This window comes from Drosophila ananassae, chromosome 3L (assembly GCF_017639315.1).
Source record: "Drosophila ananassae strain 14024-0371.13 chromosome 3L, ASM1763931v2, whole genome shotgun sequence".
Taxonomy (NCBI): Eukaryota; Metazoa; Arthropoda; class Insecta; order Diptera; family Drosophilidae; genus Drosophila; species Drosophila ananassae.
Window position 1 is genome coordinate 3,213,661 of NC_057929.1, and position 23,519 is coordinate 3,237,179.

At 36.8% G+C, this 23,519-nt stretch overlaps 7 protein-coding genes across 9 annotated transcripts; 6 read left to right on the forward strand and 1 right to left on the reverse strand.

Annotated features, from left to right (window-relative positions):
- The first annotated feature begins 179 nt into the window (after positions 1-179).
- On the forward strand, positions 180-1,169 carry LOC26513909 (23 kDa integral membrane protein). The gene is made up of 3 exons (XM_014908470.3): positions 180-518; positions 577-741; positions 803-1,169. The coding sequence occupies exons 1-3, from the start codon at positions 267-269 to the stop codon at positions 1,055-1,057; spliced, it is 672 nt and encodes a 223-aa protein (XP_014763956.1). The 5' UTR covers positions 180-266; the 3' UTR covers positions 1,058-1,169.
- Positions 1,170-1,894: 725 nt separating this feature from the next.
- On the forward strand, positions 1,895-2,888 carry LOC6495526 (23 kDa integral membrane protein). The gene is made up of 3 exons (XM_001959005.4): positions 1,895-2,235; positions 2,301-2,465; positions 2,535-2,888. The coding sequence occupies exons 1-3, from the start codon at positions 1,984-1,986 to the stop codon at positions 2,787-2,789; spliced, it is 672 nt and encodes a 223-aa protein (XP_001959041.1). The 5' UTR covers positions 1,895-1,983; the 3' UTR covers positions 2,790-2,888.
- A 333-nt stretch (positions 2,889-3,221) lies between these two features.
- LOC6495527 (CD63 antigen) lies at positions 3,222-4,942 on the forward strand. The gene is made up of 3 exons (XM_001959006.4): positions 3,222-3,360; positions 4,192-4,377; positions 4,436-4,942. Exons 1-3 carry the CDS (start codon positions 3,301-3,303, stop codon positions 4,874-4,876), a joined length of 687 nt encoding a protein of 228 aa, XP_001959042.1. The 5' UTR covers positions 3,222-3,300; the 3' UTR covers positions 4,877-4,942.
- A 1,052-nt stretch (positions 4,943-5,994) lies between these two features.
- Positions 5,995-7,852, forward strand: LOC6495528 (CD63 antigen). Its single transcript, XM_001959007.4, has 5 exons — positions 5,995-6,145; positions 6,913-7,104; positions 7,160-7,321; positions 7,384-7,584; positions 7,653-7,852. The coding sequence occupies exons 1-5, from the start codon at positions 6,086-6,088 to the stop codon at positions 7,722-7,724; spliced, it is 687 nt and encodes a 228-aa protein (XP_001959043.1). The 5' UTR covers positions 5,995-6,085; the 3' UTR covers positions 7,725-7,852.
- A 254-nt stretch (positions 7,853-8,106) lies between these two features.
- On the forward strand, positions 8,107-13,261 carry LOC6495529 (23 kDa integral membrane protein). The gene is made up of 5 exons (XM_001959008.4): positions 8,107-8,233; positions 8,967-9,052; positions 12,150-12,509; positions 12,572-12,763; positions 12,822-13,261. The coding sequence occupies exons 2-5, from the start codon at positions 8,993-8,995 to the stop codon at positions 12,891-12,893; spliced, it is 684 nt and encodes a 227-aa protein (XP_001959044.1). The 5' UTR covers positions 8,107-8,233; positions 8,967-8,992; the 3' UTR covers positions 12,894-13,261.
- A 1,699-nt stretch (positions 13,262-14,960) lies between these two features.
- On the reverse strand, positions 14,961-15,630 carry LOC123257206. The gene is made up of 3 exons (XM_044715286.1): positions 15,556-15,630; positions 15,122-15,248; positions 14,961-15,064 (listed from the first exon to the last, which is right to left on the reverse strand). Exons 1-3 carry the CDS (start codon positions 15,628-15,630, stop codon positions 14,961-14,963), a joined length of 306 nt encoding a protein of 101 aa, XP_044571221.1.
- Positions 15,631-19,652: 4,022 nt separating this feature from the next.
- Positions 19,653-23,074, forward strand: LOC6495530 (23 kDa integral membrane protein). 3 transcript variants are annotated; one of them, XM_014907863.3, is made up of 6 exons: positions 19,653-19,739; positions 20,445-20,541; positions 21,659-21,832; positions 21,894-22,055; positions 22,114-22,311; positions 22,372-23,074. In XM_014907863.3, exons 2-6 carry the CDS (start codon positions 20,485-20,487, stop codon positions 22,441-22,443), a joined length of 663 nt encoding a protein of 220 aa, XP_014763349.1. In that variant the 5' UTR covers positions 19,653-19,739; positions 20,445-20,484; the 3' UTR covers positions 22,444-23,074. The 3 variants fall into 3 exon arrangements, with proteins under 3 accessions (XP_014763349.1, XP_014763348.1, XP_001959045.1); XM_014907862.3 differs by having other exon boundaries at positions 19,710-19,830; XM_001959009.4 differs by having other exon boundaries at positions 19,721-19,739; positions 20,467-20,541.
- The last annotated feature ends 445 nt before the right edge of the window (positions 23,075-23,519 follow it).

The window sequence follows — 23,519 nt, forward strand, 5'->3', positions numbered from 1 at the left end:
GAAGACCGTTTAATTTCACTTTCTAAATCAATAACAATAAATAATCTTGTATCTGGAATAGTACCTACATTATATGACCTCTCAATACATATCATATGGGAACCACTATGTAACATTGCTTTTTATTAGGATGATAAGATGAGAACCGAATATGAATCATTGGGCCCGAGTTTAGTGCCATTTAGTTAGCTCTCTTAGGCAGACGGATTTTTCCAAAAGCCAAATACAAATTTCTGATTTCAAGGACGACCAAACTTTAAAACGACATGAATAATTGCCTATCGTCGTTTTTTAAGTACCTCTTGTACTTTCTCAACCTGCTCTTCGTAGTTAGTGGAATATTCTTAATAGTTTTTGGTGCTCTAATGTTAAATGGATTGGGAAATTTCGTTCACTTCGATGGAGCTACTGTAGTAACATTTCCAATCACCTTTATTGTCATCGGAAGTGTCACCTTCTTGGTGGCATCCTTCGGATGTTGTGGAACTATCCGCGAAAGTGCCTGCCTCACAAAATTGGTTGGTATAGCCCTTTAAATATCTTTATATTATCCCTTTAACCCCTAAATTTTTCTAGTATGCCATCTGTATGTTAATACTTTTTGGTCTGCAAATGGCGCTTTCTATTTGGTTGTTTGTGGAAGAGGACACATTTTTAGGCTTTATGAGTGGTATTGTGGACAAGGCTTGGAAAAGCAACGACGCAGCCCATGGATACCCAATGGACGCTCTTCAAATAGCCGTAAGTTTGTCCAGCTTTAGCAAAAAGAATCAATTTTTATTGTTATTTTTATTTGATAAAGCTAAAGTGTTGTGGTAATGAGGATTACAAACAATATGGTGACCACGTACCCGCTTCTTGTTGTGGCTACGATGATCGCTTTCAGGAGTGCTTGGAACCCATATATACTCGTCGACCTGGTTGCAAAGATGCGTTCCTCGATTTCTGGTACTCCCATATGGAAGTCGTTCGGTTAAACAGCCTAATCATTGCCTTTTTCCAGCTAGGCATATTCTTTATTTCCTGTCATTTGGCCAGAGCCATGAGATGGGATTAATGTAAAATTTATCCAATAAAAATGATTGAGAAAATTAATATCTCAATTAACCTAACTATCTATAAATAATATTTAAGGAATGCCCTTTTCCGATCCATTATTCCTCCCTGTTTTATTCAATGTGTACGTCATTTGTTTGATGTTTTTACGAATTAAGTATACGCCCGGTTGTCGCTCCTATGTGGACTACATGTTTATGTATTTATGAGCCATTTCTATAGAACTAACCTATCAGAATATTTAGTTGGTTTGTGGAGGTGAATCTAATCTTCATAAATACTGTATTATTTGTGAAGGCAATGACTATTTACTTATATCAAAAATATTTCCAACAACAACAAATCCCAATAAATATCAAATCCTAATCGTGCTGCCAATGTTACGTTTGGAGTGTACTCGCCAAAAATTTTATTATGGGATTGATAGAACCTGAAATAGGTTATGATAACCTGGGGGACTCACGCGGAAACGGTGGCCAACAGAAAGTTTCTTATGAGTCAACTCTAGGGTTAATGATAAGCCTGAACTTGGGATGTGTCCAAATTGTGAATGATTCATCTTGAGGACGACCAACGCCCCCACAGATTCAATTTCATGCATGCTATAGAGCTTAATGTGATTCACAAAGATTATCAGGCACATTTTCGGGTGGTACCAGCTTTGTGGCCTAGTCCATATCTTCTCGAGTGCAATGTGATAAGATCCATTGAACGCACTTGTCAAGTACATAGAGGAGAGAGCTCTCTGGGCAAACACACTGGAATTTTATGGCCAAGATAAGCTACACCTCTGATAAGATGAGTACCTTGAATGAGCTTTAATAGGCCGGTTCTAGCCGAGAGACAGTTCAGTTTTACGAATTTATTCGGTACGAACGAACGGATTATCCCGCTAACGAACGAAAAGGAAATTAAAAAACCAGCAAGATGAATTGTCTATCCGCGATGTTCAAGTACCTGCTGTACTTCCTCAACCTAATCTTTGTGGCCGGAGGAATTCTGCTCATAGTGGTTGGCTCCATCATGCTGTCCACCATGGGCAACTTCACCGCCTTTGATGGAGCTGTCAACACGCAGACGATCCCGATCACCATCCTCGTTCTTGGCTGTGTCACCTTCGTGGTGGCCTTCTTTGGATGCTGTGGCACCATCAGGGAGAATGCCTGTTGCACTACCATTGTAAGTGGCAGATCGCAGTTGAATGAAAATTACTTTTTACTGACGAGTGGTTCTATTAATTCCAGTATGCCATCTGTATGCTGATCCTCTTCGGTCTGCAACTGGCGTTGTCGATCTGGATCTTTGCGGCGAACGACAAGTTCCTCACCAGCATGGGCAAGGTTGTCGACAGGGCCTGGGACGAGAACAATGCCGCCCAGGGCTATCCCATGGATGCTCTCCAATTGGCTGTAAGTATAGAAAGTTTTTTAAATATATATTATAGATTTCTGGTGCTAATATATTTATTTCTGATATAGTTCAAGTGCTGTGGTAACTCCGGTTACGAACAATATGGTAATACTGTTCCTGCCTCCTGCTGCGGATACAAGGACCGCACCAGGGTGTGTGAGGCCGAAATTTACACTACAAGGGCCGGATGCCAGGTGGAGTTCTTTGACTTCTGGGCCTCCAACACTGACATCATCCGGTGGAGCAGTCTGATTATAGCCCTCTTCGAGTTGGGCATTTTCATCATGTCCTGCTGCCTAGCCAGTGCGATGAGGAAGCGCTAAATAAAGAGTCTGATCCATGACATCAGACATAGCATAATTTCAAAATCACAACTCCATCACTCGCCGTAAATAAAACCAAGTAGATTAAGATCAATGAAATATTATTGCTTTATGCGCTGTCTATTGTTGGCTACTGCCTATCTTATCGGGGCAAGTTGATGTTTTCCCGAAAACTATATACTTATCAGTTGATAAGGCCACTGCCTCGTTTTCGAGATCAATTGCCCTTAGAAATGAATCACTTTCATATTCCAATTATTATCGATTTCCCCGCCGAACGCCGCCATTATCTATCCTTCTTTTGAGCCATGATTATGATAACAAACGTTGGGGTATCTTTCTGATATCGCTGGTGTCTGTTGGCCAAGTTATAAATGGTAGCCCAGTGGAGGTCCAGTCCAATCGAACGAAAGTTAACGACGCGTAAACGCGATAAAATCTGATCAAAACTCTGGAATAAAACTACTTTTTGCAATATAACTGAAAAATATAACACTCGAAAGACTTCAAAATGGGTTGCCTATCCGGAATAGTTAACTTTATTTTATACATTGTTAATGTTGTGTTTTTGGTGAGTTATACATATATCCAAAAAAATTAAAAATAAAGTGGCAGTAAATAAATATAAAAGAGTGAGAACAATTAATAATTGAGTTGTTACTACAGTTTTAAAAAAATAAAGGATCTTCTTAGTCCAATCGTTGTCTTTTCGTGTTTTGAAATAAACAACTCTCTTTTTTAACTCCTGGAATATAATTTTTAGGGAGTTCCTTGTATTCCTTAGGAGTTACCCTAAGGAATATAAATAAATATATATTCTATGTATATGTGTATTATATTTATTTTTCCAAAAATATTAACAATCTAAAGCCGTACATAGATAAGAAAAATCCGGGAAGTGGAATTGATCTCTTGAGCCATTTAATAAAAAAAGATAAGGCTCCATTAAGTCCTGCATTAAGCTTATATTAAATTCTTATACAAAATGTAAATTATTATCAATAAACGAATTTAAATTAATAATCAACTACGTTTTTTGCTTTCCAAGATGAAAGATCTAAAACTAAATATTTTTTGAAGTCTTACATCAGCGTTTGAAAATAAATAATAATAAAAAAATTCCCATATTACTCATCGATCGTTTCGATGTCTACATTTCCTTGTCATGCGGTTTATCATTATTATTAATGGACACTTTCTGGTGAAGTAAAAAAATATGAATTATTGTAATATTATTGACACACACTCATTTTATCAGTTAATTGACATATAGGTTTTTCTTGTTGTACTTTTAAAAAAAAAGTGAAGCAAGGACTTAGATATTTAGTAATAAATCCATGAACCTATTATAAGATTATAATTTATGTAAATAAACTATTTCCTACCTTTATCCTATTTCCAGATCGTTGGTATCCTCCTGATCGTTTTGGGATCGATTATGTTATCCGATCTCAGTCATTTTAATGGATCGGGCGAAGATCCGAACACAATTCCCATTTGCATTACTGTCCTGGGCGGCCTTATATTCGTGGTGTCCTTCTTTGGATGCTTTGGAATTTTCAAGCAGAGTGCTTGCATGACAGGAGCGGTAAGTCAAGGTTGTCTTTTTATAAGTAAAAATATATAACCAATTTATTTATTTCCAGTACACCACCATGATGTTTATCCTCTTCATCCTCCAACTGGTGTTAACTTGCTGGGTATTTGTGAACCGCAACGCCTTTTTGGGCGACATGAGTAATCTTGTGAGCAATTTGTGGAGTAATAAGGATTACACCGCCATGGGCTTGTTGGAGGACGCCTTCAGTTGCTGCGGCAATACTGGATATTCAAACTATGGCTCTGTGGGTCTAGCAGTACCCGGAACATGCTGCGGATACTTGGATCGCCAGGCTGTTTGCAATGATTCGTACGTGTACCAATCACGACCCGGCTGCAATTCCAAGTTCACGGAATTCTGGGACGACAATATGGACATTATCCGCTGGTCTGGCCTGGGAATCTGCATTTTCGAACTGGTGGTTTTCCTGATCGCAGGTGCCCTAACAAACTGTATGCGCAGGCAGAATGCAGGTGGCATGGCTTAAACCTATATCCACAATGGGCTGCAAAATAAATTATTTTTCTGTAATAAAATAAAAATATTAATAAAACATCAAAGTTAATATTTCCAACAAAATTATTCTCAGATTTTGATTCATGTAGAATCGGTCCACAAATCGATTAAGGTATTCCGCTCAAGAATCGGATGGGAATTGGCTGAGTTACGGCCATCGCAGTGGGTCGTATTGTCCTCCATATGGACTTTCTACATTTTGAAGGGGATCCCCTGGAAAATGTGACGAAAAATCTAAAAAATAATTTTTTTCCAGATGTTGATGCAGATTCACGCAGAATTTATCTACAAATCGATTAAGGTATTCCGATCAAGAATCGGATGGAAATTGGCTGAGTTATGGCCATCGCAGTGGCTCGTATTGTCCTCCCCAGCGACTTTCTACATTTTAAAGGGGATCCCCTGGAAAATGTGACGAAAAATCTAAAAAATATTTTTTTCCTAGATTTTGATGCAGGTTCATGCAGAATCGATCCACTAATCGATTAAGGTATTCCGCTCAAGAATCGGATAGAAATTGGCTGAGGTATGGCCATCGCAGTGGCTCGTATTGTCCCCCCAGCGACTTCCTACATATTAAAGGGGATCCCCTGGAAAATGTGACAAAAAATATGAAAAATAATTTTTTCCCAGATTTTGATGCAGATTCATGCAGAATCGATCCACAAATCGATTAAGGTATTCCGCTCAAGAATCTGATGGAAATTGGCTGAGTTATGGCCATCGCAGTGGCTCGTATTGTCCCCCCCGCGACTTTCTACATTTTAAAGGGGATCCCCTGGAAAATGTGACGAAAAATCTGAAAAATAATTTTTTCCCAGATTTTGATGCAGATTCATGCAGAATTGATCCACAAATCGATTAAGGTATTCCGCTCAAGAATCGGATAGAAATTGGCTCGATTCGATTCGAGCCAATCGAGAAAATCGATTTAAAGATTTACCCCAATTGTGTGCACTTTTCAAAAATAAAGCTTGAAAGTATCCAAAAAGTAGGCAATACAATACAATACAGTACAGTAGGCAATGCTGAATACAATATAAGACCCAAAAGCTTTTTGTGATAAGAATCGCGCTTATAAAATCAGTTGAAGGGGAAAACTTTCCAGTAACCATTGATCTACGAAACAAACTACAACGAATTGTGTGTCCTTCCGGCTAAAGACCTCTAATATTGAATCATGGATTGCGGAGGAGTTTTTGTGAAATATGTGTTGTTCATATTCAACATATTGTTTGTGGTAAGAAACGCTTCGCAATGGATTGAAAAATACTTTTCAACGTTAGAGAGTTTCGCAAATTTAACCCTTGGCTTTGCTTCTATATCTTATCGGCAAAGCAAAAAGACAAATTAAATCTTCAGGCTCAAGACTCTGCCATGGATATCGCTCTCGAAAGTTATCTTATCTGGAAACTGGTTAAAGTGGTTAAAAACGTAGAATTCTTTAAATAAATCATCGCATGCCAATGCCGAACGTAATTACGGGTAATGAGCTGAAACTTTGTCGGAAAACACACTGTACCTCGGAGAGATAACGGGAATGAGTAATACCTGATAGTAGATATATACATTCGTATGTATTCAGTCTCTGAAAAAATATAAAAGAGAACAAAAATGCAATTGCGAAAGGGGATTATTTATTGTACAACCAGGTCACAATAAAAACAACCGGCAATACGCCTCCAACTGTTATAAAATAAAAATCCCTTTCCAACTAGCTAAAAATCATGTGATGAATGCGCCTAAAATTTTTTAAACTTCAGGTATACATTTTTAGTCATACTATTTAAATGTACTCAGAATTGATTAGGCTCTATTGACTCAATGGTATTGAGTTTATGAGTAGCATACTCATTTCCTTAGAAGTTGATTTCGAAAAACAACATCAAAATAATGGAAAAATGTCGAGAGTCTTGGCTATATGATATCCGGTACTTTAGGATGATCCCCTCTGGTTTATTCTTTAATGTAATCTATTAATTTTAATATTGGGGTCATTTATTGCAGATATGCGGCATTTTACTCATCACCTTTGGATCTATAATGGTATCATCCATTAAGGATTTCTCAAATGTCGGAGAAACCTTCACTGCCAACAGTGTAGCCATCATTATCCTGGTCCTGGGCTGCCTCATCTTTTTGATCGCCTTCATGGGATGCTGCGGAGCCATTCGTGAAAATGCCTGCTGTCTGACCACGGTAATACTTCTTCCTTAATCCTGGGATCATTGTTATTTAAATTTGATTGTTCCAGTATTCCTCTGTGATGATGGTGCTGTTAGTCGGTCAACTGGCCCTGATCATTTATGTGTGGATTGACCATGTACAGATTCAGCAATCTCTGGAAAAGATTGTCCAGACAATCTGGGACCAGCGAAAATCCGATTCTCTCCTATTGGACACTCTGCAACGATCTGTAAGACATTTCCCTTTTATTTAATGTATTCGAGGATTTACTAATTGAATTACTTTTTCCAGTTCAAGTGCTGTGGTAAGAAGAGCTACATTGATTATGTTAGTACATCTTTTCCTGGCTCCTGCTGCGACTCCCCCTCCAATGGGACGTGTTCAATCAAACAGGTAATTGATCGGCCAGGATGCCTTGCAGCCGTTGATTCCTTCTGGGACACCAACGTAAATATCATCAAATACGCGGGTCTAGGCGTGACTGCCATTGAGGTAACTAAACAAAGCCTTCCATAAACACATAATTTTTACTTTAATAATCTTTTATTTTTGTATATTAGCTTGTTGCCTTCATTTTTGGATGCTGCTTGGCCAATCAGACCCGAAACGTACAGAGACGTCAGAACTACTAAGCTCCGAGTAGTATATTCATTAAATCTTAATATTGTCCCATCACATCGCGTAATAATTTAAATAAGTTTATAAAATCTAGCCCTGATTAATAAATGGGATCACCAATTACGGGATAATATAACTCTAAGTGAGATAAAAATTGTTCCGCTCGAGGATCGGATGGATGTTGGCAAAGATATGGACTTGGTTTGGGGCCAGATACGGAGATCCTCTATTTTGAAAGGGGATCCAACAGAAAATTTTCAAAAAAACAAATTTCTATGGATATTTAAAAATTTTGGGCGCCAAGAGAACAATATATCGGAATGTCTATCGATAGTAGAGTGGTTAACAGACTGTTAGCAACATAAAAATGTTAACATATTTGTTTATCAACACTGAATTTAGGGTTCCCGCAAAACCAAAACCCAAAGCAAGACGAAAAGCCACAAAAGCCTCAAAGTAATATTTGATTGCGCGCGGTTCGGACGTTTTACGGACACATAATTTTGTCAGGTTTAAAGCGAAGGTAATTTAGTGCCGAGATTGATACATTTGATAATTAATTATTAGGAGTGTGTTGAAAAACAGACTGTCACATCGAAATTGCGTTGATTCAGCGTCCTCTGATGCGATGCTGCGAGCCAAAGTGGTTGAAAATTGTTGTGGACGGAGGGTGAAAGGGAGACGCAAACAAAAGACTGCGTAGTACGGATAAGAAAAACGAGAGACGCCGGAAAATCTGGTGTGAAAATCGGAGAAAAATTCATGAAATGAAAATAACAATACGGCAGCTGCGGAGTGCATTGAACCCACAGACGCATGCCGTCCTTCTTGTTATTGATGTGGAAAACTTGCATTCTGTGTGTGCGTTTTATTTTTTCCATTCTAGTAACCCTAGCAACGTCTTGGCCTTTTGACAACAATGGGCCAGGCTTGAGACTTTAGCCATCACTTGGCTCTGGCTCCCTTTGTGTTTAAATGACTTTGAGTTCCGAGTAAAGTTCCATCTTCCCGGAAGAAAGGGGAACCCCCGAAGCCCAGCATCAAAACTGCAAAGGCATGCTATTTTTATGGAATGTCGTCCCTGTGGTATCCAACTACACGTCTTATTTTTCTGACAGAATCAACGTCCCCCTCTTGTTTCTATCGAGTTATTTGACATCCAGCTGTATAAATATTAAAAAATATTTGCAAATCTACAAATCCGATACTGATTATTACGGTCTAAAACTAACTAATCGACATTTTTTCGCTTCCAGGTAGAGTACAGTGAAATCCAATCAACATGGACTGCGGCACATCTCTGGTCAAGTACATACTCTTCATATTCAACACCCTGGTCTCGGTGAGTATGATAATGATGATGAAAACGAAACTGCAACCGAAATCGAAAACCGGTACAAAAGCGTTGCGTGAAAGCCGAAATGGGGATGGGGGCCACAATATGTTACGAAAGGGCTGGCTGTTGAAACTCAAGCCGATAATGTGTTCAATTTTATTGCAAATTTGCATGCAATATGCATATAGAGGGTCGCCCCCCTAAATATTAGACCTGTGTGTGGGAATGCCGTCCATGTCCAGACGCTCTCAGAATTCGAGAAACCCTCAAATATCTGCTGTGTTTGGGTCGTTATTGAAGTTGTGATGACATCATCACCAGTTCAGCTTCCAGCAAAACTGGATTTTTTGTGTATTTTGGGGCGCCAAGAGCTAAGCAACTTCCTTTGCCTCAGACTAACCCTTATCTTGTGCTTCCTCCATGTGGTTTTTATTTATTTTGTATTATCTTCAATACAGGCTTGAAGCTATTTCATTGAGGTTCTCTAAATAAGATGATTCATTTTCCACACAATTGAGTCACAAGGCAAGATCAACAGTATAAAAACTAAAAAATTACGTGCCAGGAGGCTTAACAACTTTTTAAAAAAGGCTCTCGAAATGATAATTTGTATTATTTCAGAGAACTGCCGGTCTGGAGTTTTTTTTTTGAGTCACATTTACTGGGTTTTAAATACTTTTGTTCATATATGTATTGTATTCACATGGCATCAGATAAATAGGTGAATGAGTACATACTGTTCGAAAGAAGGAGAGAAAACAAAAAACCTGTTGCTCTGTTCAGATAAAACAAAAGAAAAAGGCAACAACAAACACCTGGTTGTTGTCAGAGCAGCAGTTTTATAATGTATATAGAATCTAATTTTACACGAGTCAGCAAGTTAGGTTCTAGCGGCCTGGTATGTGTTCTAGCTGGATGGTATGTGTGAGCTCTGCCTCTGATACTTATCTCTGAGGCTGAGTATTTGAGTACATAGACGACTGTCAAGCCAAATAAATTAACAAGCCGCCTTTCAGAGCTCCAATACGAGAGAAAAAACGTAAAAAAAACCACTGCCGCAACGCTCGACGAAACAGCAGCAATATTTCGCAATGTGGAAACAAAAAGGGGAACTACAAGTGGAACACAGTCGGCACTACAACATGGCAATGACTGTGCCGGGCCAGGCAACTGTTTCAGCTCTTTTTTACCCCCATGGATCGAGTTTTGAATTTTCCTCACGTCTACGATGTGCGGGTTAGAACCGAATAGTCACCACTTATTAGCGTACCGAATGACAAACCTGTGAAGTATATAATTTTATTATATATGCAACATGTGAATCGCCAAAGGTGTTACAGTTCTGCCCATGAATGTAAGGTCGTGAATAATGGCCCGCATTCATTGAGTACCGAGTCGATAGCTGTTTCCTCTGGTGAGCCACTAAGTAAACAACTTCGGGGATAAATATTTACATATCCCCTTAGTCAAATGGAGCTAAGAATCTGGTGGAGAAGTAGTACCCACCCGATGGCGTTCCACAGCTTAATAAGTTTTGTTGCCATTTGGCAGTTGCATGACTCGGACAATTAAGAATTAATAGTTGTCTCCCAATTACCCATTTGCAACACGCACAGCTCCTGTTGCTCCCTCGTCCTTCTAATCAGTATTGTTGTCTTGGCTTTGGCGCCAAAAGCAGAGGCAGTTTTGAAGTTTTGGGTGTGGTCGGTCGCTCCAACTGGTGTACAGTAAACATTAGCCACTAGATAAATAAATATGAAAGCTCTTTTTTTTGTCGGCTGGCATATAGGGTTGTTTTTCCGCCTCCACATTTTTATCTCCCTCCACACTTATGATCTCAGAGCACTGTGTTCAGAACACTAAGGACCTAGGACTCGTTGGCATTTCAGGAAACAATTTGCATTCCAGTTTCATTTCGAAGTGACGTCATTGAAGCTGCTGTTGACAGCTTTATGGGGGAATGTGGTCGACGGCTTTGTCTCGGCCATATTAATACGGATTGTGTAATGTCCTCGTTAGCGAAAACGGGGCTAAGTAAAAGTTGGATAGGAAAAGTTGGCCCACAAAACAGGTTTCAAAACGAAAACTGTTGTTTACATGTGGATTTTTTTGTTTTGTTGTTTGTTGTTTGTTTATGAAGACAAAGTGGAACAATTAGCAGAGCGGGATATTTGCTTTCTTTCTTTATGTAGCCGAATTCTTTTCTCATATTAATTCGTATTAAATTTTGACAAGCTAGAGCACAGTATGTTTTGAATCAAAGTCTACAGCCACCGCCCACGGATGTCGAATTTTGATCTCATCGTTCTCTCCGGCGCGTTCCAAATCAGGGGAATTGAGTGTGGGCATGCACATATGGATGTATGTATGATATAGATACATTTTTCAGATACAAATACTTTGAGGCCAGCAACGGGCATGTGTGTCGGGGCACGATGATCAAATCAAGCGAATTCAATTAATAGCCGGGCAATTGTTACTGCAAGTCTGACACTCTGGCACTGGTGGCTGGTGGCTGAAGATCAAAGTTGATTTGCATTGTCTGGGCGCACGGAGCACAGCCGCCCCGTCATAAAAATTTCCCAAATACAATGCACTCTAGACCTTGTCCAGATTTGTGCGCAAAACATATTAGATTGTCATGTGCGAATGTCAGGGGAAGAGGGATGATGCCGCTGATGGCCCTCACACGGCTTGTCTTGGATGGGTGTCAGCTAATCTAATCAGATCAAATCGGATGGGTAAAGCCCATGTTCCTTGTCTAGCAGATACTTTTGGACCAGTTTTGTTGTGCCAACAGACCAGGAATTACGTAACGCTGTCACTTATTTTAATTATCTGCCGGCATATCTGGCACTGATGGCGTGCCAGGGCACGGTACCGAATCCCTGAGGTCAGATCCAGGGCTCTGGGGTAATTAAGTCGCTTCAGCATGATAATTGCCAGCTCTCTTGTACTCTGCCACTTTCAATTAAACTAAACAAGAACGAGGTGATTAATTTGAACTATATTTAGAGCTGCTCGTTGGAAGTGCAACGACATTTCACATTTCTTTCACTGAAATTGATGACTCAATATAACTTGTTTTTTATCTTTCCCGCAGGTGATTGGCATTCTGGGTATTGTCTATGGCGTGCTGATCCTGAAGAGCATCGGAACAATTGAGGTCAATGGCCAGGTGGGCTTCCCGCCCCAGGCCCTCATGCCGATCGTCCTGATCAGCATTGGCTCCATTGTCGTATTTATTTCGTTCCTGGGCTGCTGCGGCGCCATTCGGGAGTCCGTTTGCATGACCATGAGCTATGCCGTCTTCCTGCTGATCCTTTTGATCGTCCAACTGACCCTGGTCGTCCTGCTGTTTACCAATAAGGAGAAATTCAATACGGCCATGGGCGATGTCATTGATAAGGCCTGGCAATCGGATCGTGGTCGCGGAGGAGTTTTCGACGCCCTTCAGAAATCTGTGAGTTAGGGCGTTATCATAAGTTATTTTCAATGGTACTGATGTTCTGGACAATCTTTCAGCTTCATTGCTGCGGTGCGAGTTCATTTGCTGATTACATTGCCGAGGGACAAGCCCTGCCCAGCAGCTGTTGCGATGGAAGCTGCTTGAACCCACTGAACTACTATGGAGGATGCCGCGACAAGTTCGTCGAAACCATGTCTGTCAGCACTGACCATGCTAAGTACGTGGCCATTGGTCTAATTGGAGTCGAGGTAAGAATCAACCTTCCATTTAATATATGTTGTGAATAATAATGTCAATTTTTTGCAGTTGATTGGCTTTATTTTTGCCTGCTGCTTGGCTAACAATGTGCGCAACTACAAGCGTCGAAACGACTACTAAGAGAAACATCCACTCATCTACCTACATTGAGAGGCACAAGCAGACATCCAGCAAAACTCAGTGACACACATTCTCATTAATATTTACCATTGTCGCCGCACAAATATGTACATGAATGGTGGTCGAAGCAAATAAGGTCCCATACAATTGGAAAGCAGTTAAGTTATTTGTCCAAAACGAAAACGATGCAAAGAAAAAAAGCTTAGTTTAAGGCGATATGCAACGCTTACATTTTATATATTCTATATATTGGTATAATTCGTGTTTTACTACCTAATGAGCAAGCAAAGTATTTTCCAAAGCCTTTGTACAAACTTGTTGTAAACTGAAAACCCTTGAAAACAATAAATGAACGTTAATGAAATCGATATTTTGTTTACAAATTTTATAAACATTTATATATATATAGTACATATAAACACTAAACTGTTAAAATTACAACACTGGAATCAAAACGACACAAACCTATTTAATTAAAGATGTTTATTCTATTCGTATTTGTAATGTAGAAACACCGGATAAGATTTAAATTTGACAACTGCATTATGTTAAAGAAAATTCGTATGGCTTACATATGTATATGAATAAAGCATTTACTACGTATTTATATACCAAACATCTTATGATGGTCGAAAATTTATTTGGGGGCAGAATGACCAAAAACAAGAAAGGAAAACTATCTTCGGGGGGAGCCGATCCTTATGAAATTTAGCAGATCGGACTATATTCATTTAGAGAATTCATACTAGCTTAAAAAACAAAGTTATGGCATTTCCGATCAATCAGGTATATGGCAGCTATATAGTCGACCGATTCCGGCCGTTCCGACTTGAAATATGTGAATATTGTTTGAATAATTTTAAAACTTCGACAATACAATTTCTTCATTAATTGTATTACAATTATTAGGATTTTCTTCGTGTGATTGTCTGGTAGTCTTAATGGTTGCGCTTCTGAAATGTTGATAAACCACGACACCAGAATAAATAGAAAAGGCTAAAATAAAATTATAATATTTATTAATTTATTTTTTTAAATCTTAAATTAAACCTGTCTTTTTAATTCAGACAGAATATATATACTTACATATATAACATCCATGTACAATTACGTTGAATGGCGTGATAAAATTGGAAAATAATATTATGATAATAAAAAACATCACAGTTACAATTATGATGAAAAATATTATCCAGAAACCTAGAAGAAGCTTCACCTGAAGGAAACTTAATATACTAAACATTTCACAATATGATTCCGCGTATACTAACTTTAAAATTTAGCTGGTTTAGGATGTGACCTGTAACAGCAACTAAAAATGAATAAAACTCCAACGAAAAAACCAAAGATGCATCAAAAGCTCTAAAACGTGGATCAACATTTGAGGAGAAGTGTGCGTATATAACAACTATTTCTGACAAAAATGCAATGCTTGCAGTTACTAAAAACACAATGTATACAAAAATGCGACAAATTGGTTGGCACATTTTGGAATGTGAATAACGACTGTGGGCTGCCATATTAGAGGATTTCTACATATGGTCCATTTCTATATATCTCTAATCCCTACAGCTCAGTCATTATCTTAATGATGTCGACAATTTGATCAATTTGGGGTTCATTTTTATAAATCGATGGTCGTTCACAGAGATGATTAGTATGTGACTAATTATTTTCAGAAAGGCAGGAAAGAATATTTTTATAAAACGTCAAATAACTTCCTTCCGCTTTTTTGCTCTTTATTCAATGCTTTATTAAAATTGATACAGTAGCTCAAATATGTTCGATAATGGGATCCCATTTAGACTACCCATAGAAACTTTATAATACCCTCCCTTCTAGAACATAAAACTTCCCATCCGAACTCCCATAGCTTCTGACGTGTCATCAAAGCAGTGTGTGGTTTGGTGTTGTCCTGGTGAACACTACACCCTTCCTGTTGGCCAATTCTGGTCGATCGCCGCTTCAAGCGGTCTAGTTGTTAGTAGTAAATGGTAGAATTGAGCGTCTGGCCATATGGGAGCTGCGTTGATTCTGTCCAACCGTATATATATTTGTTTTTTTAATCTAGTCTCTTAAGTTAAACATTTTTTTTATGGAATTATTTTGTATAATGCCTTTGCATGCCAATAAATAAAATAAGACCGTTAGAAACCCTGAGAACAAAGTACCTAAAAATATAAATAAAATTTAAAAAGCAGAATATTTAAAGTATATGCTGTAAATACCAAAGCAAACAATACTCCATGAATCGATTTTATTATCCGACAACATATAAGCAAACCAAATATAAGCAGACATAAAAATCAGCATTTGAGCCGTAACAATTATCCAATTGTAGAGAATATGATATTCCTAAAAACAAATGTGTAATTTTTATAATTATTTAAAGAAATTTAACACGACTCACCTTGTAATTTGTGAATCCCAATACAAATCCACCAGCTCCATAAAGGGCAAACAAAATTATTGTGGTCCAAAACGAATAGTATTTACAATGATCCCATGATGCTACAAAATATTTAAAACTATATATATTATATAATATTTATGAAATCTTACAAAAGGTAATGCAGTATGATATGCAGGGCAACACCCTCTCAGACAGAATCCAGGTGAGTGAAAAATGAAAGGTAAAAGTCAGGCAAATTAAAGTTCTCACTGCCATGGCCAATGAGTATCTGCAACCCAAAAGTAATGTTGACTTTGTGACCAAATGGGCATGGGCCACTTTCATTATCGTTAGTAAATATATCCTCTTAATATGTAACATTAAAGGCCGAAACCTCATCAAAAACCAAATTGTAATTCCACTTTTCCAACCCATACTTACCGATAATGAAAATTATGTACTCTCCTCATGATGTAGAGTCCTGGTATAGGAATTGACTGTCATCAAACTGACCAAAAGGTAGCCTGCAATTCATTTTGGGTAAAAAGTATGGATTAATCTGAATAGAATAATTCTATCCACATGTCCAACCCACCTAATCCAAAGTAGTTTTTAACCTTTTGTTTTAAGCCGAAGTCTTCATCTTGGTAGTCGTACATTATAAAATGTAGAATGAGACCGGCGACTATATAAATGGATGACATCAGTTGCCAGTAGCGAAGAAAAAATAACTCCTATATAATTTGAATTAAATAAGTTTATAAAATTATATTAAATGTGTTTTTTGTGATTTATTACGCACCTTGAATTTAACAGCCGTCAGTAGGGTTCCATTCATGCCATGAATCAGTAAAAATGCATAATATAAATGCATTCTCATTGATAAAGCAAAGGTGCTTCTAATTTTCATCTGGCTGAAGCTATTAATTAATCCATAGATTAACAAAAAATGCGTAAACAGTGCTAATATGACGCAAATAGCTTTGAGTAGATTTTGAAGTACGCAGCACATCACTGAACGAAGTGAACTGAATGGTCCTGGCAGCGTAGGCCCTCTATTTTATATTGTGAACCTTACGCAGGAACGATACCCTGCACAACACAGTATCTTTTTAACTTTAACAACTTAATTTTAAAAAGAAATAGACAGGATAATGACATGCAATATCGATTCTCTAATCAGTTTATTTACCTTTTACAAGGGAGTAAGAATACTGTAATAATAATTTGTATCTAAATTCTAGAACGTCTGAGGTGTGTTCAACGGCCTATGATACTAAGAGTTAAAGGTCCGAAGAAATATTTTCATTAGTCTGTGCCTGACTCTCGTTGAATGCACAACAATGTGTAAATTTTTTACAGTGTTAGTATTTGTTTCTAACATGACTTGCTACATTTTAATGGTGAGTTTAATTTTGATTTATCCACAATTTTTTTTTGTTTAGTTTTATATTTTTATTAAAACTTAAAATAATATTTTTAAAATCGACATAATTATTTTCAGCTTTATGATACCGTAGGTAAACGTAAATAGTGAAATTATTTGAATATGAAATTTTGGACAATAAATCAAATTTGTGTTTAGATATTTACGAATTGTGGATTTCCAACACGATTCTTCTGTTTTACAATTCTCTGTGTGGATTATTATTGGTTTCGTCAAAAATAGAGGTAATTAAACACAATACACAATGTATTGCATCGAATAATTAATGTTTTATTTTTCTAACAGGAGAAACCGATAATATTATTGTGGACAATATTGTCCGTTTCGTCAGTTTTAACCCAAATACTCTACAGTTTAAGATGTTACTTGGAATTCGAAGGATTTTTTTATTCGAAGAAAATATATTCTATATATGTGATTGGTAATTTTTTTTTATTTAGAAAGTGTTGAAGAAAATCAGAAATAATATTTCGGTATTTGCAGTATTCAACATTGCCACAGAATACGTTGTTTTCACCTATTACCGTGAATTTGTCGTAAGTTCTCCATTTAAAAAGAAGGTAATATATGTTCAAAATGTATTTGTAGCATTCTGGTGGGATAATCTGCATTCCTGCATCGACACAATAAAAACATTTTCTTAAGCTACAAACAGGTAAGTTCCAGAGCATATTTAGAAAAAAGATAAATAGAGCATGTTTTAGGTATCCCTGGTCTGGGCGCCTATACTGACAGTATAATACTGTCCTTCCTATAATAGTTGGCTTGAATTGTCCTTTGGTTGTGCTCTTATTGTCATGGAAATGTGGAAAAAGTGGAAATTAATTTGACAAAAAGGCTGTGTATATTAATGCATGGGGTTTAAGCCTTTTTTTAATAAACTCATCCAATAAGCCGCAGCAATATTCTTTATACGTCTGTTCGGGTTGCCCATTGAAACCACTAGAATGTGTAATTTTTTTACTGTAGTTTTGTTTATTTCTCAAGCGACGATTCTTATTTCAATAGTATGTTTTAATAAATATAGTTTTATATAGATTTTATAAGAGTATAAAAATATTGTAAATCTATTTTTATTTTATTGTAGTTTTCGTTTTATGAAAATGAAATACTCGGTAATATTAAAAACAAATTAGAGAAAATTTTCATAAAAATAATTCAAAAATTTTTTTTAGCGGTTTCTGATCTGGAAAATTGGATAATTTCTACCGTTTTTCTGCATTTTAATTCTTTTTGTGGTTTATTTTTAGTTTGGAGAAGAACAAAAGTATGTGAAAATGAAACAAAAATGTACATTTGTTGAAAATTAATATTTAATTGCAGCTTAAACTTATACTATTGTCGTGGGCAATCATGTCTCCTTCGTCAATTGTAGCTGAAATAATGCACAGCTTGAAATTACAGTCAAGCTTTGGGTTGGATGTTCCTAGGGCAATAGATATTACCTATGCCATCGGTAAATACATTTTAGTTACGTTTACTAGGCATAAATAATTTAATTAGTAAATCAAACAATTAAAATTTTTTTTGTATTTTTAATAATATATACGCAGTTTTCAACTTAGCTACAGAGTACGTTGTTTTCTCATATTACCGCGATTTTGTGGTAAGTTATCGTTTTTGAACTAAAATATAAATTTGTATAAATTTTTGGAAGTGTTTAAAAATCTGGATTCCGACTAGCAGATGTAGGAATATAATAACTTTTTGCGGCTATGACTGCCAGGGACTATATGTTTAAATGCTTCTGTTTTTTTAAATAAAAAAATGCCCTGTCAAAACTGTCAAATATTTATTTTATTTTATACAAATGTTTGCAAAGACTACCATAAACAATATGTAATATTAGATTTCTTTCTTCCTTTAGATGTAAGATATGGCGATCTCAGTTGGCCACATAGTCGTCTCCATCGTACAGACTTATGGAGAATATCCTGATAAAGGATCGGAAGCTTATTGCAAAAATGTGGTCTTTGCTGAGTGTCATAGTGCTATGAGGGGCCCTTAGCCCTTAAGAAAATTGTACAACAAATTTTAAAAATAATTCGATCCTAATCAATAATAAAAGTTCATTTGTCCAAGTTTATTATAAAAATTTATTTCAATTTGTAAAACATTTTCTGGCGGTTTGCGTGTTTGGGAATAAGTACTTGGTTTCCATGTACTTACCAGGTATGAATAAAAAATCGGAACAAATGCACAAATAAAATCACAATGCACAATTGATGTTGATATCCTTAGAAACTTACGTGGTTGCATCCTACGATCTTTATGCAGCCGGTTCTGTATCGATCTATGCCTACTTGGGTGTGGGAGTGTCTGCCCTAGTAATAGTTTTTAATCTAGTCTTAACTTTAATCTAATTCCTAGTTCCAATGCTGTGGCCGCAGCAGTCCCCTGGACTATATAATAAGTAGAAGTTTTCTTCCAGACTCCTGTTTCCGTAACCATGCCAAGACCACACTCGATGAGGTGTTCAAAAGTGGTTGTCGGGTGGAGTCCGAAAACTACTTGCTGAACTTGTTATACATTTTCAACAGTTTGGCTCGTGTCCTTATTAATGTGGAGGTAGAAAATGACTTGTAGTTAGTGGAACCCTGAACCGGGTTCTATGTAAGAACCTCTTTCCCATGAACCACTAAAAAACAAAAGCACGTATAAAATAGTTGTAAAAATAAAGTGAAATAACAAGTAAAAATAATTACCATTTACTTTTCTAAAAAAAAAATCCAAATGTTAAGAAATTATAATAATTATTATTATAATAATAATTATTGATCTACTTTTTAAAAACCCAATTTGACATGATATCTACATACAATTGTATCTACATACAAATGTATCTGTAAAGAATAAACATTTTTCTACATATACTTCGTAGATGCAATCGATAGTTTTATATACATTCTCACAGCTGGCGGTTGGCTTTTTGTTCAAATACAACTTTTCGACTTGTATTCCAGTTTCTTCGCAGCCGCGATGAAAGAGAGGTGAATCGCGGAGCAAGGTACATATAAGTGAAAGTTCTACGAGGAACAAATAAACATAAAAATACGTAGTGAGGCTGATGTCAGAGTGAAAACTAGAAGTGAAGAAATGTGAGACAATTGAAATATCTGATCTCTTTGCTTAAAACCTCTACAATGTTAAATAAGAAAATCTTGTTTCTTAAATTTGGAAAGCTTAGAGCTTTGCTTTTTTTAGTGGGACACTTTATGATTTAAAAAATAAAAGAGCGCGAGTGATCTAAATGTGACTTCAGATTGTGATTCTTCTGATTTTATATTCTGATGAGTTATTGAAAATATTTAAATGCAAATGCGGGATCTATTTTGGTTTAAATTAGATGTGTATCGGCTTGAAATATGGAATATATATCATCAAAAACCCAAAGATATGTTTAAGAGAAAAATAAACGTGTTTTCTATTTTTATGCTCAGTTGCTCTTTTTGTTAAATTTGGCTCATTTAATGCCATTTGCGAGAGACTCTTCGTAGTCGAGAAAGCATGTTCGGATCTACATAGGGAAGGGAAAACGCTTTCCAATAACGCTTTTCTTTTAATCAATTACTGGGTTTAAAATTACTTTTATAGAGGTAAAGGGCCTTAATTAAATATAGATGTTATGAGAAGAACTTTATAATATAAGAAGTATAGTATGTTGAATTTTGGCGCCCTAACGGATGGAAACTAATCATATAGTGATTTGCAGCGTGTTTTCCTCGTTAATCTAGGTCCAGAATCCCATCACAATGGCGTCCACGTCGTGCCTTAAGGTTGTGGTCTACGGACTGGACATTCTATGCACGGTTAGTATGTACATTTATTTTTAAACTACTCCTACATAGTCTCACTTTTTTCCTCTCTTTGTGAGTGTACTTTTAGAATCGTTCATTGACATTAATAATAACAAATATATCATAAAAGGTGAAATTTTCACCGTACTATTGCCGGTGTACTTATCATTTATTAGGCTTAATACACTCATGGTAAAGGTTATTTTTGATTAGTTTTTGTTGCTAGGTAGATAAGAACTCATTGAAGCGATGGTAAACATGCCTAACGACCAGCCCGTTTCCACGATTATGAATTAGTGGTTTATTTATACAAATTTAATTGCAAGTAAACTGTGAGACTGAACAGATGCGCCTGGAGGTCAGTGCCTAGAATGTGATATGATCAGGTACCAATCAGTCACAAGCTCATCAATATTGCATTCCAATCGATACTCAGGACGAGCACAAATGGCGCGAATTCTCATCGAAAGTCCCTGCAGAAGTTGTCTAGAACATTCCTGTTAACCGGTTTTCACTTTATATTTGTCATCATAATGCGAACAAATCACAGCTCACTGTATGTATAGTATTCATATGAATGGCGTCACTTCTGATTAATTTGCATAGCTAAATCGAAAAAAAAAGTCTCCATGACATAAACAAACCAAGCTCTCCTATATACATAGGATATGAAAAGTAATCAACTGACCTTGTCTGTGCGAATTATCCTTTGGCGTTTGTTTGTCTTGGGTGACCTTCCTGGGTGTCCTCCCGGCATTATCCTGTTCCCGACTCCCCACTCCCAATCCTAGTAATTTTCATGGCGTCTATCTGCGACGCCAGACAGGCTAGTCGTAGGGACGCCCTCTTGCTATTCCTTTAGGGATGTCGAGAGCATAGAATTGGAGCAAATGTCTGTATTCCAGAACCGAACAAATTGCCATGTTAGCTTTGTTGTTCAACGACGTTAACATTGAGTGTTTTTTTTATTATTTATTTAACACCCACACTGTCATGACATTTTCCAGGTGGTTTCCTCTTTTGTTGACCATTTAATTTTGATCAAATACAATCCATGATTATCTCCCATTTACGTTGATATTATGGCTTTTATTGAGTGAATGTTGTCACCTTCTTATCTTCCTTACAGTTGTTGGCCTTGGTGCTGATATCCTTTGGAATCTATGTGGTTGTATCCTACGATCTAAATGAAGTCGGCTCTTTGTCGGCCTATGCCTACGTGGCTCTGGGAGTGTCCGCGCTGTTGATCGTGCTTTGGGGATATCTTTCCGCTTGGCGCGAAAATGTGTGCTGCACAGTCACAGTAAGTTTTCACCTCCATAAATAGACTTTGGCTTCACATTACTAATATTTATTATTTGCAGTTTATTGTACTCCTTTGCCTAGTCATCGTTGCTCAGTTCGCTGTCGTCTTTTTGTTGTTCTCCTATAACGAGAGTGTGGCCTCCAACTTGTCCCATCCCCTGGAAGCCACTTGGGAGGAGGAAATGAACAGTCCCGGAGCCATGTCCCTCTACGAAAATTGGGTAATTGTCAAAGAGACCTTAAATTTAAATCAAGCTTTAACTTTAATCTAATCACTAGTTCCAATGCTGTGGCCGGGGCAGTCCCCAGGACTATATTGTAAACGATAGATTGCCGCCAGATACCTGTTTCCGCAACCATGACAAGACCAAACCCGAGAATCTGATTCACAACGGTTGCCGGGTGGAGTTCGAGAAGTACTGGCAGAACCTGGTATACATTTTCAACATTCTGGGTTGTGTCCTTATTTGCGGGGAGGTGAGTTATTTGAATTAGCTTCTGAAAGCTGAATCCTTTACAATTTTTATATATTTTCAGCTTCTGTTGAGTGTCATTTCTTGCTGCCTCTGCAATACGATTCGAAACGATACACGTCGCACCTACTATTGATTGGAAAAATTCGCATTTATAATAAACTGGGTTTATTACGAATTGGGAAGCAACTCTCTATATTTAACAAAAAAGAAAGGAAAGCTAACTTCGGGCGGTGCCGAAGCTTATATGCCCTTGCAGATAAACGATATGGCAGCTAGAGGATATGGACATTTGCACCTTTTAAGATTTGTACAACAGATCGGTTGCTCAAAGGAAAGATAACTTTTTCGCTGCGCTCAAACTTGGATTATAATACTCTCTGCAAGGGTAGAAGAAGCTCATTGTTATTATATTTATTATATTTATTTGGCAGGCCATAGGTTTAAGCAAACCCATTTTTAATTGTTAAATTTTAAAAGTTCGGTGTCCCAATTAAAGATTCCCCTTTAGAGCAGATCTATTTACCAAATATAATGAATATAATAGGATATATTGAATGTATTTCAGTACCTAAAAATATTATGAATTTAACACTCACGTTGTTTTAAATGTACACATGAATATATTAAATAAATATTATAAATATAATAATTAAATAAAAGTCTTTAATGAAAGAATTTTGAAGTGACTCATGTTGGTAACAGTTGTTGGTTGTATTTGATTGTTGAATAAAAAAAACATTAAAAATTCATGAAAAATAAACAACAACAAACCAAAAACCATTTGTGCCAATGAATATGGGGAATCAATGTGTGGATTTGAGTTTTTTAAAACTGGAAGTCGGTATTTTGCAAAATACACATTTTTTAAAAATCATAACACATGACCCACTTTATTTTTTTTTGTTTGGCAGGCCATTGTGTTCCATAGAAATTCTAAAACTGACGTCGTCGTTTCCACAAAAGATGAGAAGTTAAGATGAACGTTTATCTGTTTAAAAAAATAATAAATAAAAATAGAATAGGCCATGTCGTTTTTTTTCTTTTATTCAAATAGTTCATCGTCTATTTCTGGTTGTATGTACAGAGTAAAGACTAACATTAGTCCTATATCTATGGGTGGTTCTATGTTAGGGTGGGTCACTACTTTTTGATATAAACGTCTACCAAAATCGGAATTTATGAAGAATTTTAAAAATTTTTATGGGGTCT

What these genes read in the sequence shown, in the direction of transcription:
- LOC6495528 (XM_001959007.4), top strand. Translation starts at nt 6,086, where the DNA reads ATGGATTGCGGAGGAGTTTTTGTGAAATATGTGTTGTTCATATTCAAC. An exon ending in ATGCCTGCTGTCTGACCACG is followed by an intron (nt 7,105 to 7,159) that starts GTAATACTTCTT and finishes TGATTGTTCCAG; the next exon opens with TATTCCTCTGTGATGATGGT. An exon ending in TAGGCGTGACTGCCATTGAG is followed by an intron (nt 7,585 to 7,652) that starts GTAACTAAACAA and finishes TTTGTATATTAG; the next exon opens with CTTGTTGCCTTCATTTTTGG.
- LOC26513909 (XM_014908470.3), top strand. Translation starts at nt 267, where the DNA reads ATGAATAATTGCCTATCGTCGTTTTTTAAGTACCTCTTGTACTTTCTC. An exon ending in GTGCCTGCCTCACAAAATTG is followed by an intron (nt 519 to 576) that starts GTTGGTATAGCC and finishes AAATTTTTCTAG; the next exon opens with TATGCCATCTGTATGTTAAT. An exon ending in TGGACGCTCTTCAAATAGCC is followed by an intron (nt 742 to 802) that starts GTAAGTTTGTCC and finishes TATTTGATAAAG; the next exon opens with CTAAAGTGTTGTGGTAATGA.
- LOC123257206 (XM_044715286.1), bottom strand. Translation starts at nt 15,630, where the DNA reads ATGAAAGTGGCCCATGCCCATTTGGTCACAAAGTCAACATTACTTTTG. An exon ending in GATACTCATTGGCCATGGCA is followed by an intron (nt 15,249 to 15,555) that starts GTGAGAACTTTA and finishes ATTTGTTTTTAG; the next exon opens with GAATATCATATTCTCTACAA. An exon ending in ATGGAGTATTGTTTGCTTTG is followed by an intron (nt 15,065 to 15,121) that starts GTATTTACAGCA and finishes TTATATTTTTAG; the next exon opens with GTACTTTGTTCTCAGGGTTT.
- LOC6495527 (XM_001959006.4), top strand. Translation starts at nt 3,301, where the DNA reads ATGGGTTGCCTATCCGGAATAGTTAACTTTATTTTATACATTGTTAAT. An exon ending in TTGTTAATGTTGTGTTTTTG is followed by an intron (nt 3,361 to 4,191) that starts GTGAGTTATACA and finishes TCCTATTTCCAG; the next exon opens with ATCGTTGGTATCCTCCTGAT. An exon ending in GTGCTTGCATGACAGGAGCG is followed by an intron (nt 4,378 to 4,435) that starts GTAAGTCAAGGT and finishes ATTTATTTCCAG; the next exon opens with TACACCACCATGATGTTTAT.
- LOC6495526 (XM_001959005.4), top strand. Translation starts at nt 1,984, where the DNA reads ATGAATTGTCTATCCGCGATGTTCAAGTACCTGCTGTACTTCCTCAAC. An exon ending in ATGCCTGTTGCACTACCATT is followed by an intron (nt 2,236 to 2,300) that starts GTAAGTGGCAGA and finishes TATTAATTCCAG; the next exon opens with TATGCCATCTGTATGCTGAT. An exon ending in TGGATGCTCTCCAATTGGCT is followed by an intron (nt 2,466 to 2,534) that starts GTAAGTATAGAA and finishes TTTCTGATATAG; the next exon opens with TTCAAGTGCTGTGGTAACTC.
- LOC6495529 (XM_001959008.4), top strand. Translation starts at nt 8,993, where the DNA reads ATGGACTGCGGCACATCTCTGGTCAAGTACATACTCTTCATATTCAAC. An exon ending in TATTCAACACCCTGGTCTCG is followed by an intron (nt 9,053 to 12,149) that starts GTGAGTATGATA and finishes TCTTTCCCGCAG; the next exon opens with GTGATTGGCATTCTGGGTAT. An exon ending in TCGACGCCCTTCAGAAATCT is followed by an intron (nt 12,510 to 12,571) that starts GTGAGTTAGGGC and finishes ACAATCTTTCAG; the next exon opens with CTTCATTGCTGCGGTGCGAG.
- LOC6495530 (XM_014907863.3), top strand. Translation starts at nt 20,485, where the DNA reads ATGGCGTCCACGTCGTGCCTTAAGGTTGTGGTCTACGGACTGGACATT. An exon ending in ATGTGTGCTGCACAGTCACA is followed by an intron (nt 21,833 to 21,893) that starts GTAAGTTTTCAC and finishes TATTATTTGCAG; the next exon opens with TTTATTGTACTCCTTTGCCT. An exon ending in GTGTCCTTATTTGCGGGGAG is followed by an intron (nt 22,312 to 22,371) that starts GTGAGTTATTTG and finishes ATATATTTTCAG; the next exon opens with CTTCTGTTGAGTGTCATTTC.